Source organism: Pleurodeles waltl, chromosome 10 (genome assembly GCF_031143425.1).
Source record: "Pleurodeles waltl isolate 20211129_DDA chromosome 10, aPleWal1.hap1.20221129, whole genome shotgun sequence".
NCBI classification, from domain to species: Eukaryota; Metazoa; Chordata; class Amphibia; order Caudata; family Salamandridae; genus Pleurodeles; species Pleurodeles waltl.
Genome location: NC_090449.1, coordinates 141,547,287 through 141,562,440, shown reverse-complemented (window position 1 = coordinate 141,562,440; position 15,154 = coordinate 141,547,287). Strand labels below are relative to the sequence as shown.

Sequence of the window (15,154 nt, the reverse complement as noted above, 5' to 3'; positions counted from 1 at the left end):
AGTTTTTTTTTTTTCAAGTGTAGCCCGTTTTCCTTAAAGGAAAACGAGCTGCACGTAAAAAAAAAAACGAAACCTTTTGTTTTGGAATTTTTTCAGGGCAGGTAGTGGTCCCTTGGACCACTACCTGCCCTGAAAAAATAATTTGGGGTCCAGTCACAAAGGGGAAGGGGTCCCATGGGGACCCCTTCCCGTTTGCGAGTGGGTTACCATCCACTTCAAGTGGATGGTAACTGCGACTCCATTTGCGACCGCGTACGCGGTCGCAAATGGAGTTGCATACCACTCCGACTCGCAAATAGGAAGGGAACACATCTTCCTATTTGCGACTCTGAAATGCATTTTGCGAGTCGGTCCCGACTCGCAAAATGCATTTCTGCATAGCAAACTCAGGTTTGCGACTCGCAAACAGCGATTTTCGCCGTTTGCGACTCGCAAACCGTTTGCTACATCTGGCCCTTAGCTATCTATAGCTCGTGCGTGTGACGTCCAGGGGCACGTCATTGGTTAGATTAGCTCAAATCAAAGACGTGTGAGCCGCAGCGCTCCCACATAGCTATTGACAGATGGGAAGAAAAATATATTATTTCCTAGTCTTTATGTTTCTCTGCGTCACTCCAAGGCCTCCAGTGGGGGTGGACGGGGTCAGATGAAAAGGAAGGATTAGAAGAGGGAGGGGGATGGAAAACATAAAGTAAGAAGGTTTATTTTTTTAAGTAACCGCATTTGACAAGTATACTCGGATCTCACTAGATTGAAGGAAAGAAAACTGATGACTTTCGACTCGCTATAGCAGTCACCTCAGTTTGTCCTGAAGAAGGGAGCTAGGGCCACTTGAATGAAAATCCGTTTTTGCGACTTGCAAACTGTGAGTCGCAAAACCGGATGTACAAAAGTGTCAATGACACTGTCTGCGATTCGTAATGGGGTTGCAAATGACCTACCTCATGAACATTCATGAGGTAGGTCGCAATTTGCAACCCCATTGGGAATGGTGGAACTCACAGGGATGGAGGCCTGCTGGTGTCAGCAGACCACCATGTCTGTGACTGCTTTTAAATAAAGCACTACTTTTTATTTTAAATGCAGCCCGTTTAACATAAAGGAAAACGCAATGCACTTCGGGAAAAAAAAATGAAAAGTTATCTTTTAATTTTTTCAGAGCAGGCTGTGGTCGGTGGGACCACTGCCTGCTCTGAAAAAATGTTTTTGCTGCCATTCACAAAGGGGAAGGGGTCCAGGGGCCAGATGTAGGTAAGTATGGTTTTGCGAGTTGCAATTTGCGAGTCATAGAGACTCGCAAATTGCAACTCGCAAAACCACATGCAGAAAGGTGTCTCAGACACCTTCTGCGAGTCGGTATGGGGTCGCAATGACCCACCTCATTAATATTAATGAGGTGGGTCGCAAATTGCGGCCCCATACCGACTATGGGCACTCGCAAACATGGAGGCCTGCTGTCGTCAGCAGACCTCCATGTTTGCGACTGCTTTTCAATAAAGCAGGTTTTTTTTTTCAAAGTGCAACCCGTTTTCCTTAAAGGAAAACGAGCTGCACTTTGAAAAATAAACCGAAACCTTTTGTTTCGGTATTTTTCAGGGCAGGTAGTGGTCCATTGGACCACTGCCTGCTCTGAAAAATTATTTTTGTGATCATTCACAAAGGGGAAGGGGTCCCATGGGGACCCCTTCCCGTTTGCGAATGAGTTACCATCCACTTCAAGTGGATGGTAACTGCGAGTTGATTTGTGACCGCTTTTGCGGTCACAAATCAACTTACATCGCGGTGCGAGTTGCAAATAGGAAGGGAACACCCCTTCCTATTTGCAAGTCGGAAACACATTTTGCGAGTCGGTTCCGACTCGCAAAATGTGTTTCTGCATCGCGCACAGGCATTAGCGCCTCGCAAACGGCGTTTTTCGCCGTTTGCGAGGCGCTAATGCCTTGCTACATCTGGCCCCATATCATTTAGATTCGGTATTAGGAAGGGACGCCCTTGACACGCCCCTCCCTAATACCGAATCGCAAAACCCAAACTGTGATTCGGTAACAAGTTATCGAATCGTAGTTTGGGCTTTGTACATCCCAAAAAGCATTTTTCTAGTCACAAACAGGCCGATTCTGCAAATCAGCCCCTTTGCGACTAGAATAATGCTTCCCCAAGTGAGGCCGAAAGAGCCGGAGTATGAAGGATGTAGAAATCAAAAAATCATTGTGGGTAAATGTGATGATAAGGGTTTCCTTTAGAAAAGGGTGACGTCAAGACGGGAGAGTAAGGAGAGCATCTCATTGATGCTAATTCTATGCAATGCATTATTTTTTTTACAATCTCTAACCCTAAAGAAATGGGCAATGCAGCCATTGTCAGAGCACACCTAGTGTGTCTTACCTTATGGGTCACATAAAGGCTGCATTTTAAGACAGCTCGAGGGGCGAATGCACCTGCCGCAGAGATCCCGGTTCTGGCTGTACTGCTAAGATACATCAGGGGTATAATGCACTTGTAGCAAGATCGGTGAGTAACCCCCGGTCATAGATTTGAATTAGGAAGTAGCATAGATGAATGCACAGTCTGTCGGAGAGGAAATCGCACATTTCTATTGCTTTTAAGATACCTCAGTGGGTTAGTGCTTTCGTTGCAGATATCTTTATTTAGCCTGTAGTTCACAGGTTAATTAGGTGAATATCTCTATGAGTAATACACCCCCACTTCAACCAGCAGTATGTAACACGCAAGGCATCATTTTGAAGGCATACAAGTTTCCACACCACATTCCTTTTGTTGTGAAAATGGGTTTGTTGGGAGTAATACACACCTACCGCCTGTGGAAGACATTCACTTTGTATTGTGTGCTATATGAGTACTTAGTGGTGTGATTATGTTAGTCAAGTTCTGTTTGTGTCGCTGTTCTGCTGCGGCTTCGAGTATAAGAGAGGAAAGCGGGTACCAGTCCAGAGGGAAAGTAGTGTCCGATCCCTGGGAGTAGAAAGGGCAGTTTAGGGTTTGCTCGGGTCTTTGTTTACTGTGGACCTAGCGGTACGATTGTACAAACCTGGTTGTAATGAGCTTGGATTTGTGATCCTGTAATTGAGACTGCACTCTGCAGAGTCTGTTTGCACGTATGTGCGATCTGAGGCACAAGGATACAAAACAACTTGCTCAGAATCACACGGTTCATGAACAATTGAAGTCGGGATTAGGGTCCTGGCTGCCAATTAGAAAGACAACTCCCCATAAAGTGGAGCATCCCATAGAGTCCCAGACTAAGATAGGGAAGAAGTGGTCAAAATAGGATGAAGTAACCGCAGATAAGCTACATTCCTCAATTTACATTTCCAAAAAATGTTTCTCAATTGCAAGATCACACAAAACATGTAGGTGGAGCCATTACACAGACTCTAGTCTGTAGCCTGGGAAGGTGTCTGCACCATTTACGTTTTGACGTCTTTAGAAGGTATACCAGTTTGACAACAGAGGTATACATGTAACATGATGCTGATTATAAAACAAAAGGCTGATGCTGACAAAATGTAGAGGCGAAACACATAATCCCCGTGCCTGTGATCCTGCCTCAATATTGATATTTTTACATATTCAGGAGTGTCCAGGAGAAAGTTTGTTCACCTCCGTGTTTGAAAAACAAATCAAATTGAATTATAATAAATTACGAAATACATACAAATGAGAAATCAGAACTAGACAAATCGAGATAATAAACAGAGAAACCCTGATGTCATTAATTGAAAGAGGTTTATTGTAAACTCCTGCTCAAATGTTTCCTTTAATTTTTTTTGCTTTGATTAAATGTTTATTTTCTTTGCTCCTGTAAAATGGCTTTTGAAACATTAATTACATGCTTAATTTTAAAAATATATATATTTTAAAGTGGAGGTATGATTGCAGCATCCCGGTGAGACAGGGCTCAAAGGTTGGGATTCATGGCTGAAAGTTGGACAGAACAAAATGAACACAAACATCAACTGTTTAACCACAAAATGAGATATTATATCTATATGAATGTATCAGCTTCATACACTACTTATGACTTTAAGAAAACAGAAGAAGAAGGCAAGGGCAGATGTGTTTTAAATAAAATTCAAAACTATTCCATGGTGGTTGGGTGATTATGTCAAATATTGTTTTTGGTATATGCAAATTTGTCAGCTTTCCGAGAAATCTAATTACAACTCATATTGTTAGTGAATTACCAAAAATATGAATGACAAAACGAGTTAATCGCTTATTCATAGTCAGCAGAAAGTAATTGCAAAGTAATTATGATAGTGTTTATCTCAGAAATGCCTAAAAAATTGAGAGATGTTCTTGCAATGCATCAATGCTCAGGCTGTAAAAAAACTGGCGCTTCGTCAATGTTCCCTTACTTACTGGCAAGCACTGGACCTGGAAATTGTGCTGTTATTTATAGGCGGCATATGTCTGTTCTTCTCCTCTGATTGTGAGGGAGCTTTAAGCAGGCATTCAGCAATCTAATTAGTTGGCACAGATGTTTCCAGACACCCACAGGGCACTTGGGAGGAACACAGAGCACTGCGAGGTCCCCCCATCCTCCAGTCCTTATGTGCCTCCTAGGTTAGGGTTGTCCAACATAAGTTCAAGAGATCCAGATCCATGCCAGAAATTCAAGATATCCAAGATATCCATGCAAGAAAAATTACATTGTCAGATGTTACCCTGAATTTTAAGATATGTATCCAAGGGGAAAGTGCATACAACTAATATAAATCAAACGTGTTTACTTAGCCACTGAGTATCCTGAATTTCAGGATGTTCATGAAAGAGTAAATAATCACAAATTAATCTAAACGAAAAGTAATAACATAGTCAATGGTAATCCTAAATTTCAGGATTCCTATGCAAGATAAATGTGCATACAAGTAATTTAAATGGAATGCATATACATAGTTAGTGATTATTCAAAAAATATGGCATGGATACGACCATTCTCAACCTACGATGGACATTTGTGTCTAGATTGTAAAGATATGGCTGAGAGTCGGGATCCACCTAGGTGCAAACAACATAGTGGGGATTTGCTTCAGCACAAGCCAATGACATAGTCAACCCATTGAGAACAGACCTGGTTCGATCTGATTGCAGATTGTCAAAAGAGTCATAAAAGTAGTAGCCCAGTCTAGACCGCAGTGGCTCCCTCCATGCTCCCCTTGAGCTGTGCAAAGGCAATGGATTCTGTGTAGGGGTGGCTGGCAGAAGACACTGACCTCCTGGACGAGTGCCGCTTGGGTTTCTTGCCAGAGGGTCCGTTGCTGGGATTCTTATGCCGGTTCCTCAAGTACTCCTTATAGTTCTTGGAGAGCAGTGTGTACAGGAAGGGGTTGATGCAACTGTTGCTGTAAGCCAGGCAAGTCACCATGAAGTTAATATAGACCACAGTTTTGCTGGTTAGGTGGCCAGGCTGGTAATAGTAGATGCTGAGAAGCTGCCACAACCAGAAGGGCACAAAACATGCCCAGTAGGCAAGGACGATACTGAAAATCATGTACAATACTTTCTGGCGGGGGCACCTTTTTGTCTCCTTAGGGCTGAACAGATCAGTTTGGGATTTCCAGTAGGTCCTGGCCAACTTGATGTACAGGTAACAAATCACTAGGCCCGGGACTAGGATGCAGGTATTGAAGAGAATTGTAAGGTACACTTTGTAGGCTTCCATCTGCCACGTGGGGTGGCACATGCGCTTGGTCACTCCGTTCTGGTGGCTTGTCCGAAGGTCTATCAAGATCATGGTTGGGAGGGCTAGAAGGAAGGAACCTAACCACACCAGGCATGTGATTGTCCGCCTGTAGTCTCTAGACCGCCCAATGGTGTCCAGGGGTTTCACCACAGCCAGGTACCGTTCCGTGCTCATGATGGTGAGAATAAAGATGCTGGCATGCATTGTCAGGAGGTCCAAGCTGAACAAGATGCGACAGCCAATGTCCCCAAAGTACCAGTCCTTCACAAAGTATGTGCAGACCACGAAGGGGATAGTGGACAGGTACAGGAGGTCTGCCAGGGCCAAGTTGACGATGTACACATACATGGACCCTGCAAACCTCATTGAGAGGTTCATGACCACCAGAGTGTAGACGTTGCCCCCCACACCTACCAGGCACATCACCGCAAGGATCCCACCGAGGAACGAGGTGATCAACATGTCGTTGCTGACCTCAAGAATCTCCAGAGAGGTGTTCATGTGAGCTGTAGCGTTCTTTGGGCTCCATGGCAGCGTGGTCGCTTGGTTAAGGTCCATGTCTCTAGGGGAGGCAGTCATCTAGAATCCACTCAATCCATCATATGTGTGAGCATCAATGATGCTCATGAACAAAGCAGGCCCAATAGACACTTGGTGGCCTACTTTATGAGCAGGCACATGGTATGAAGCCCACAGCCTACTCCACCTACCCCAGTCACCGCGGGACTAGTTAGCCGTAGCAAACGTTTGTTCACACAGGTGCACACTGGTTACCTGCAACGCCAGAGCCATCATTTCCTGGTTGGTTTTGCAGATTCAGTTACAAAGTACAAAGCAGCAATCTCTTTGCATGCCGCAGGCTGGTCTCGGAGAGGCACGAATGTTTAGGGGGGAATCTTCAGGGTATGTCTCTGGAAGTCCTGGACAGGCTGCCTGCAGCACGAGGAGGCGGTGATAGTTTGCACAGACAAAGCACGCGTTGCTGGCTGAGCTATTTTCCTGTCAGCGGTGCCAGCACATTCAGACGCTAACCTGTTCCCTCAGATGGTTTTCAGAGGCGCTCGTGCTCCGTGCCAGGCTGACTAGAAAAATACAAAATTGTGGAGACTGAGCTCGAGTGAAACTGCCCTCCCAAGGCGTCCGGCGCCGAGCTGGACTTCACCGAGGCTCCTCCTGCCTCGACAGTTGGACAGGTTCGACGAGGGAGGAAGGGATGCTCTCTCCAGGTCAGGAGAAGCCAGGGTAGGAGTTTACCGTAAAAGGGACGACAATGTAAACTAAAAACAAACCCGTTCCTTGCGCAGTCGAATCCTCGGTCAGGACGCGTGAAGCTGCAGGCGCAGGGAAGGTGCATCCGGACAGGGCTGGAAAGGAGGGAGTCCCAGGTGCCTGGGGGGGAGCAGAGTCCACGCTGGACGAGCAGCTGTGTGCAGACGGGCTAGCACGGGAGGTGGGTTTGCCAAGGCTGAGACACGAGGGGACAGACTGGGGGCCGTGCCCACGCCGGAGAGGGGCAGGGCACTTCTGTGCAGACCGGTCGCAGTACCTGCGAGGTATCCGCACAGAACAGGCACTTAGCACGCGTGTGCAGGCTGGAGACAGAGTGCACGTAGGTCAGGCACAGAGTGCATGCGTGTAGGTTGAGCGCAGTTCGCACACACTGCAGCAGGACGGGCACAGAGCACCTGATTGCAGGATGGACACCGCTTCCATGTAGAACAGCTAGAGGCACCTGTGTGCAGGGTGACAGCAGTGTTGACGCAGGCAACGCGCAGGATGCGTCTGTTTGAAGTACCCACGCAGGACAAGCACAGAGAGGCTGTGTGCAGGCTGGGAGAGTTCCCTCCCAGCACAGGTCCTGTGTGCAGGGTGACAGCAATGTTCGCGCAGGTCAGGCGCAGGATGCGTCAGTTTGAAGTGCCCACGCAGGACAAGCACAGGGAGGCTGTGTGCAGGCTGGGAGAGTTCCCTCCCAGCACAGGTCCTGTGTGCAGGGTGACAGCAATGTTCGCGCAGGTCAGGCGCAGGATGCGTCAGTTTGAAGTGCCCACGCAGGACAAGCACAGAGAGGCTGTGTGCAGGCTGGGAGAGTTCCCTCCCAGCACAGGTCCTGTGTGCAGGGTGACAGCAATGTTCGCGCAGGTCAGGCGCAGGATGCGTCAGTTTGAAGTGCCCACTCAGGACAAGCACAGGGAGGCTGTGTGCAGGCTGGGAGAGTTTCCCTTCAGCAGACGTCCTGTGTGCGGGGTGGGAGCGTGTCCCTGCAGGAAGGCACAGAAGGCGCGTGCAAATTGACTGAAGTCCCCCCTCAGTGTGTCCACGACCAGGCACTTGGCACAGATGAGCAGACTTGGCGCGGGCTAGGTGACGTCTCCACGCCGTGTTCACTACATAGGACAGGCACAGGCGCGCTACTGCACTGGAAGGATGGCTCGCGCAGGACAGGCACAGAGCACGTGTGTGCAGGCTGAGCGCGGTGTCAGGGCAGAGAGCTTAACGATGGACACGCTGGAGCGCTAGGCTGAGTGAAGCATCCACACGGTCCTCACAGGGCGGGTACCTGTGCTGACTAGCGCAGTTCTCATACAGAACAGTCACAGAGCAAACCCGTGTAATCTTGGAGATTTTCGCCGCAGATGCAGGTTTGCTTGCACAGATTGCAGCAATGGTCTGCGCAGGACTGGCTCTGAGTATCTTTGTGCACGCTGGATTAAATATTAAATATTCGCGCAGAAGGGCAGGCTCGGAGTAGTTTTTTGCAAAGTTTATGAAGTATTCGTGCAGGAGGACAGGTTCCGAGTACCTTTGCGCAGGCGAGGCGAAGTATCGTCGTAGGACAGGCAGAGCCGTGGTCCTGGCTGGACAGGCACGGAGTACCTTTGTGCCGCCTGAGAGCGGTGCCCACGTAGAGGTCAGATCGCACCCATGTGCCGACTTGAAGAAGTTCCTACGAAAGAAAAGGCTGGTAGCGTTGTGCAGACAGAGAAGAGCGTCCACACAGGACAGGCGCTGCGCACCGGTGCGGACTCAGCCTGAGAGTATGCCCCACGCAGGGCAGGCTTCGCGTCCAGGCAGTGCCCGCAGGACGGCCGCAGAGAGGCTCTGGCAGGAGGGTCCGCGCAGCAGGGGCATCCCGGGCACCTCTCACAGCCGGCCGAGGCAGCACGCACTTTTCACAGCGGGAGTCTCCGGAGGAGGGCGGGGTCTGAGCTGTGGTGAGAGGGGCTCCGTGACTCACGCCGGTACCTGCCCATTTAAAGCACCGGTTATTATTATTAACATGAGGGTCACTATCCTCCCTGTAACACCTGCTTCCATCTCACGACGACATCTATGTGCATGGTGTGTGCCAGGGACTGAGTTCCAGCTCTGCACAGGGGCAACATCAGGAATATCTACGAACCCCAATGTTAACAATGTAATCAATAACTGGGGTGACCTTCCAATAATGAGACAAGCAATAACTTTGATCTTTTCATTATATGAATTCGTGAAAATAACGAGCCATTCATCTAACGTTTTCTACCTTTTTTAGCGCTTCGAAACACTGTCATCCTAAATTCATGTTCCACGTTTCATCGACCTCAACAAGATGAAAGGCTGAGCCGCCCCGTTACGTTTCAAACCTCTGACTCTAGGCTGGACGCGGCTAGCTAGACCACAGCATTGGCTGTTCCCCTGATGATTGGAGCGCCGAAGTCTGTAGCAGTATTTTAGGTACGATTAGGTAGTTTTGGTTTAGCACGAGAGTTGCACAGTCAGCATTTTGGCACTACAATTACGCTGCGCTGGATTTTCTGCCCAACTGTGTTCCATTTCACTGCTGAAGTGAGATCTCAGTACAAAGGCTTTATTGGTAATATACTTCTCATATATTATGAACGGAGGGAGGCGGGGCCATCTTACTGAATTTGTTCTGGAGTGTCTTGTGAAAATCCGTGCAAGTCTGACCATTGCTCTGCAATGGAAGAGGGATGGAGCACGTCTCACACTGAGTAAAGGAGATATCCACTCACCCGGAAGACTGCCACAGCTCACTCTGTTAATGACAGGCACTGGCAAAGCAAATAGGTCTGGATTGCATTTTGAGTCCTGAATCAACCACATTCAGGAGCATGGAGCAGGGGAAAACCAAAACAGGGTGTCTATGAGTTAACTCGTTTAATATGCAATGCTTTAGTGTAACTTAGGGATGTGCTGTAGTCCTTCAAGCATTGCGTCGCACGCTCTCCAAAAGTGCCCTCCATAAGAAAGAGAATGATACACCAGCTGGGAAAAGTCAAAGTCCATTCTGCGCATATTTTAAAGAACTGGTAGCAATAGGTATTCTTGAAAGAAGCACTGTAAAGCCAGACCTAAACATCAGTTCATTGACAGGCAGAGAAGAAGCTACACTGACAGAGTACTTGTAACCCAAGTCAAACTGGCATCTTTCCAAAGAGCGCTATAGTGTCTGCGAGCGCGGCGGTGAAGGTGAGTAGGACTGGTAGTAGGTCTACACATAGTGTCTGAGCCCCTGCGCTCAGACAACCCTCTGGGAATATCCTGATGCTGCGCCCAGTATGAGGGTGCTTGAGTGCCTGTGTAGTGTTACAGCACTCCCATGTGTCACACTACATTCCTCCCCAACATATGTTTTGAATCATCAGCCTGTACAAGGAGAGTCCCTTAGTTCATCTTACCCTGCATGTTTTTTTTAGCCTCTGCGATGGATGCTGGTTTGACTTTCGATGGTACCAGCCAACATCTCCTCCACGAGGCTGCTCAATATGCCCTGTGGTGGTTCAATGACAGATCAACGGGTTGGCGGTTCAGGATTTTCAGTGGGAGCTGGTGAACTGTGCAGTGACGGGGAATCAGGTTTCTCTTCCCATTGTTCTGATCACAGCTAGACACGTTGGATTGCTCCTGCTCTTCTAGCTTCCTGGTGGTTTCATCTCACAGTTGACAAACACAAGTGGCCTCCATTCTGCTCTCTGATCTTGCATTAGGACTGCTTCCAGTCCCACTGAGATGGCAACAACAATGAGCTCAGGCTCTCTTGTGGGGTCAAAGAAGCTCATTGCTGCGCTGTGAAGGATGGAGTCTTTGATTCACCGAAGAGCTTTTCTCTCTCAGCAACCCCATTGGCATGGTGTGGATGATGGGGTGAGAGCTGTCAAGGTTTCACACCGAGACTCGCCACGTTCAGAATGAACGCCCCTCAAGTTACCATCCCAATAAAATTTGCAATTCTGCTACTGACTGAGGCAGGGCAGCGTCTGATGTTTACCACCCCCCCCCCCCCCCCCCCCATTTGTTGGTCAACACACACTTGAGTCTGAGGCGACATACCCAAAAAGCTGTACACCTGTTTTGAATAATTCACACTTTTTCTAGTGCAGTATCAGGCTCAAGACTAACAATCTCTACAGGGTCGCTCTCAGGCATTTTTGGCACTCTGCAATGCTGTGGCTTAGATTAGAATACCATCACTGATGCTCAGCACTCATTCAAGGCTAGTTAGCACTTTATATACTGTGTTTTGAAAACATCCATTACAGAAGAGATTCCAAAGTTTAGTCACTAACACCTCCAGAAACAACATGAGTAGAAAACATGGTGATGTACCTGCACCCTTTATCTAGCCTGACTTGATGATACCATGCACTGAGATCGAGTGGATGTGGCTTCAGTTCATAGTTGCCACCCTGCATTGTGTCAATTTATAATCCTTCTAGATTGGTTAGTTTGTTGCTTGCGGGGGCATCACTTCCTGACGGTATCCATGGCCTCCATCTTGATCTGCCTGAGTGACTCCAGTTCTTCTGTGATCGTAAGTTTCCCTAAGATGAAGTGTAACTGCTCAGCTACCAGTTTGACAGGTAATGGATCTTACTAAAGTCTGTATTTTTCTTTAGTGAGATGCCAGACTTCCTTAGAATGAGTGCCCACATGACTGCAGTACTACATTCTTGAATGATCTGTGCTTATATCCCCTTGTTTGGTAGAGCACCCCCCCCCAAAATGAGGGCACGCGGCCCCTTCGATCTCGGGGCCACCGTGGCCCAAACCTCGCGCACTAGTCGTGCGTCAGGCTGGCCTTGCCACTTCCGCTCTTTCAACTTACGAGATGTGAGGGAGGAAGTGATTCGGTAGGGGTCACGCAGGGGCCACGTCACTTCCAGGTCTGGCCGCCGGCACGCATCAGACGGGAGGGGGGGCTCCCGCCCATCCCCTGTTTTTTAGGTTTGGAGAGGAAATTCTAAAGTCACCATAACCAGCAGAGGGGTCCCCAAGGCAGGGTCCTCTGGATTACACCAGAGGTAGGATCCTGAAGTCCTGAACCAACCTGCAGATGTACACACCAGCTTGGGGGGTAGGGAGCCCAGATCGCTGGGGTGGGCATGGGGCACCCGCTCCTGGCCACCCCGTTACACCCCCATGGCGGATTGGTGTTTGGGGAGGGGCGAAACCCATAGCATGAGGACAAGGGACGGTGAAGTCTGGGGAACCGCCCCCTCCAGGGATACAGGTGAGGTACGGTTCACCTGTGTGGTCCATACCAGGTTCAGGACAGGAAGGTATCTTGTCACATTGATTTATGACTTGAGTAACTGAGTAATTCTTATTGAAATGATGTGAAGGTATTTGATGTATTGTATTGTTTTTCAAGTGAAATATTAACTGCGTGTGTTTAAAAAAAAGAATTCTTCAATATAAAAATAACAAATAAAGTGTTGTCGGTCTGCGTGTGGCTGGTGTCGGGGTTAGGGCTTTCTGGTGGCCTCCGGGTTCTATGTTCCATCTCCAGTGTAGATGCTTGCAATTCTCTCAGCCTCGTACACAAGACTTTGATGGGCTCCCCCTCTTTCTGACAAGTTTGTAACATCACAAACCATTCAAAGTCTGGATTCATTTGTGGGTCAAAGTGAGCAGTCAGTGCTCTATATTAAGGCTCATTCCTGGTGTTTGGGAGCTTGCAGAAGGCTTGAAGCTTTCTTCCCAGGGGAAGTGCAGGAGAGAGCAGGTGGCTTCCCCATCAGTGTACTTCACTACTTTGAAGTAATTCTTAACAACATACCACCTCTGAGTTGCGGTTGCCAGGTCACTCAGATACCTGAAGGGTGGGTGTGGATTACTATTTCAAGCTACTTGGTATACTGGATGGAAGGCTGTCCTCACAGATTGATGTGGTACGTAGGTTTCTGGTGCTTCAGCTGAGGGATTGATTGAAAATGTGTTGGTCGCTGATGCTAATTCTTCCATTTGTCTCCGAGAGTGGTAGTGTCAATCACCCCTTGGGACACGGATCGGGGGGCACTGCTTCTCTGTTATTTCCCATCCCTTTTTAATCCGAGCACTGCCCAGGTCCTTAGAGTGTGTCTCCTGTTCAGTGTACTGTGTTGATTGCTGGTGAGGAATTCCATGCACTGCCAAATGCAGGTCGAGTTGTGTAGTGACTACCCCCACCACACGTCACAGTTCATCGCCCATGTGCTTCTCTCTCACGCAGGTGTGAAACTCGCTTTTGTCTATGGCCAGTATTCCAGATTGGAGCGTTTGCCAGGTGTCTCCCCTTTCTCAATATGAATATTGTTGTTGTACTCAGTATTTAATTACACTAACGTCTTGAAGCCCTTTGAGTTTTGGGGGTGGGCTGACATTCAGCAGAGGTAAGTGCGTCGTTACTCACCTTTGCCTTTACAACCATTTCTGCCCTTTTGTGATGCGTGTGGGCCCTAGCCTCGAATAAGGAGCACGGGGTACACCTACAAAGGTCTCCTGCCTCGCTATGATCCTCTTCGGGCGAGGCTGCCATGAGGGACCCAACGCGCCTGCTCCAGCTTTGGTTGGTACTGTCTGGCGCATGCGCAGGTGGTGATCCACGCGTTAATTTATTGGTTGTCCTACGTCTGTGGTAGTGCACCTTCGGTGCTGAGCCTAGCAGGTTCCGGGCTGATCTGAGTCAGCAGGCCCTGGGCTACCTGGGGATAATGGCCATCACTTTTACGTCGCCACTGTGGTGTCTGGAGCGTGGCAATGAAAGTGGCGATGACACTGATATATGTTCTGCATGCATGATATGTACCCATTGGTTCTGACAAACCTTTGTGTATGTCACGGTGCGCTTTGTGTGTGTGTGTCGTGTTATAGCAGTGCCATGTGGCACACTACAAACACACCCCTTCCTTTGCAACTAGGCTTTTTAATGCTACTTTTTGTGATCTGGAACTTTATTGCGTTCCCTTATAGGAGCACTGCTAGGCAGATATCTACAGCAGTCTTAAAGTATCACCAACCCTGCAGTGATGTGCTGTGCCGTGTGACTCCCATGTCCTGGGGCCGGTCGGGAACGATGACACAGGCTCTCGACTCACTCCAACTCACTCACCACCGCAGTACTTTCACTAGAGGTCAAACTACAAAGGTAAAACATATTTTCCTGTATAGGCCTTCACAAATACATACAACCTTACATCAGCCTTTACACTTATCTATTTACAACATTCCCCTCACAAGCATCAGCAGCACTGAAAATAAAATATATTTTGCTTTTTGCTGAAAAACCACAGGACCTGAAGGGCAGTAACATTTTCATCCCCTTTCTCACGCTGCAGTATCCATTCATATGTGTCTATTTCTACAAGAGCGTTTTCTCTCACCCATGTAAGCTCAATTAAAATTCATTTTGACATCTGTAATTGATATCATTTTGTTCATGTCTCCTGCATTTGGTGAACATATCAATGAATACTTATATCTTTCATACATAGCAGCAGCATCACTGTCAGCTTTAAGACTTACATATTAGTTGATATCTTTAATGTAGAAGTTAATTTAGTTCAATTTCCTGAGAAATCATTAGACTGCAACAGTAGCTCCTTATTCATTAGGTGAATAAAATTGGCACTCTCTTAGCAGCAACATCCAAAACTTAATTACATTTCATTATTTCCTTACATTTTCATGCAATAGTTTTGATAACTTATTGCGCAGTTTCAGCTACAGTGTTTACACAGTAGGCCAAGCAGACATATTTAATAAAGCATTAGCGGCATCTATCATACTGAATAAACACAATTTAACTGATTATTTACGTCTCTCTAGAAGCGTAAACGCAAAAACAACAAGGTGACGGATGAAATCTTGAATCAATCTCAGCCACTGGCAATCGCTCGGGCCGCATCGCAAGCCATCGGTTTTTTGCCCACAAAGCCACCCCAGTTTGGACCTAGCCATACGCATATCAGTCTTGACCTTGCTCTCCATGGGAGCAGTCCAGCCTGAACTCCCAGGCAGGTCCTCTTCGGACCGTAAACAAACATCCTGGGACCAGTTTCAGGGTATCACCCGTCATCATCCTGGCTAGCTTGAGTCCAGCGGCATAGTGAGCCCAGGGCCCACGTCTAGCCATACCTCACACATACATTGCATTTGCATCTCTTGAAGTGCAGGCAGCCTAAA

General features: G+C 47.9%; 2 protein-coding genes across 2 annotated transcripts in view; one reads left to right on the top strand and one right to left on the bottom strand.

Moving 5' to 3' along the window:
* Positions 1 to 3,737: 3,737 nt before the first annotated feature.
* LOC138261247 (urotensin-2 receptor-like) lies at positions 3,738 to 8,838 on the bottom strand. Its single transcript, XM_069210013.1, has one exon. The coding sequence runs from the start codon at positions 6,284 to 6,286 to the stop codon at positions 5,150 to 5,152; it is 1,137 nt and encodes a 378-aa protein (XP_069066114.1). The 5' UTR covers positions 6,287 to 8,838; the 3' UTR covers positions 3,738 to 5,149.
* LOC138261246 (E3 SUMO-protein ligase KIAA1586-like) overlaps positions 6,724 to 15,154 on the top strand; it is a 318,042-nt gene continuing 309,611 nt past the window's right edge. Inside the window, exon 1 of the mRNA XM_069210012.1 lies at positions 6,724 to 6,933. The gene's annotated coding sequence lies outside the window, so the exon portion shown is untranslated. The remainder of the gene's footprint in view (positions 6,934 to 15,154) is intronic.

Bases quoted from the DNA above. Each gene is read 5' to 3' on its own strand.
- LOC138261247 (XM_069210013.1), bottom strand. From the start codon at position 6,286: ATGACTGCCTCCCCTAGAGACATGGACCTTAACCAAGCGACCACGCTG.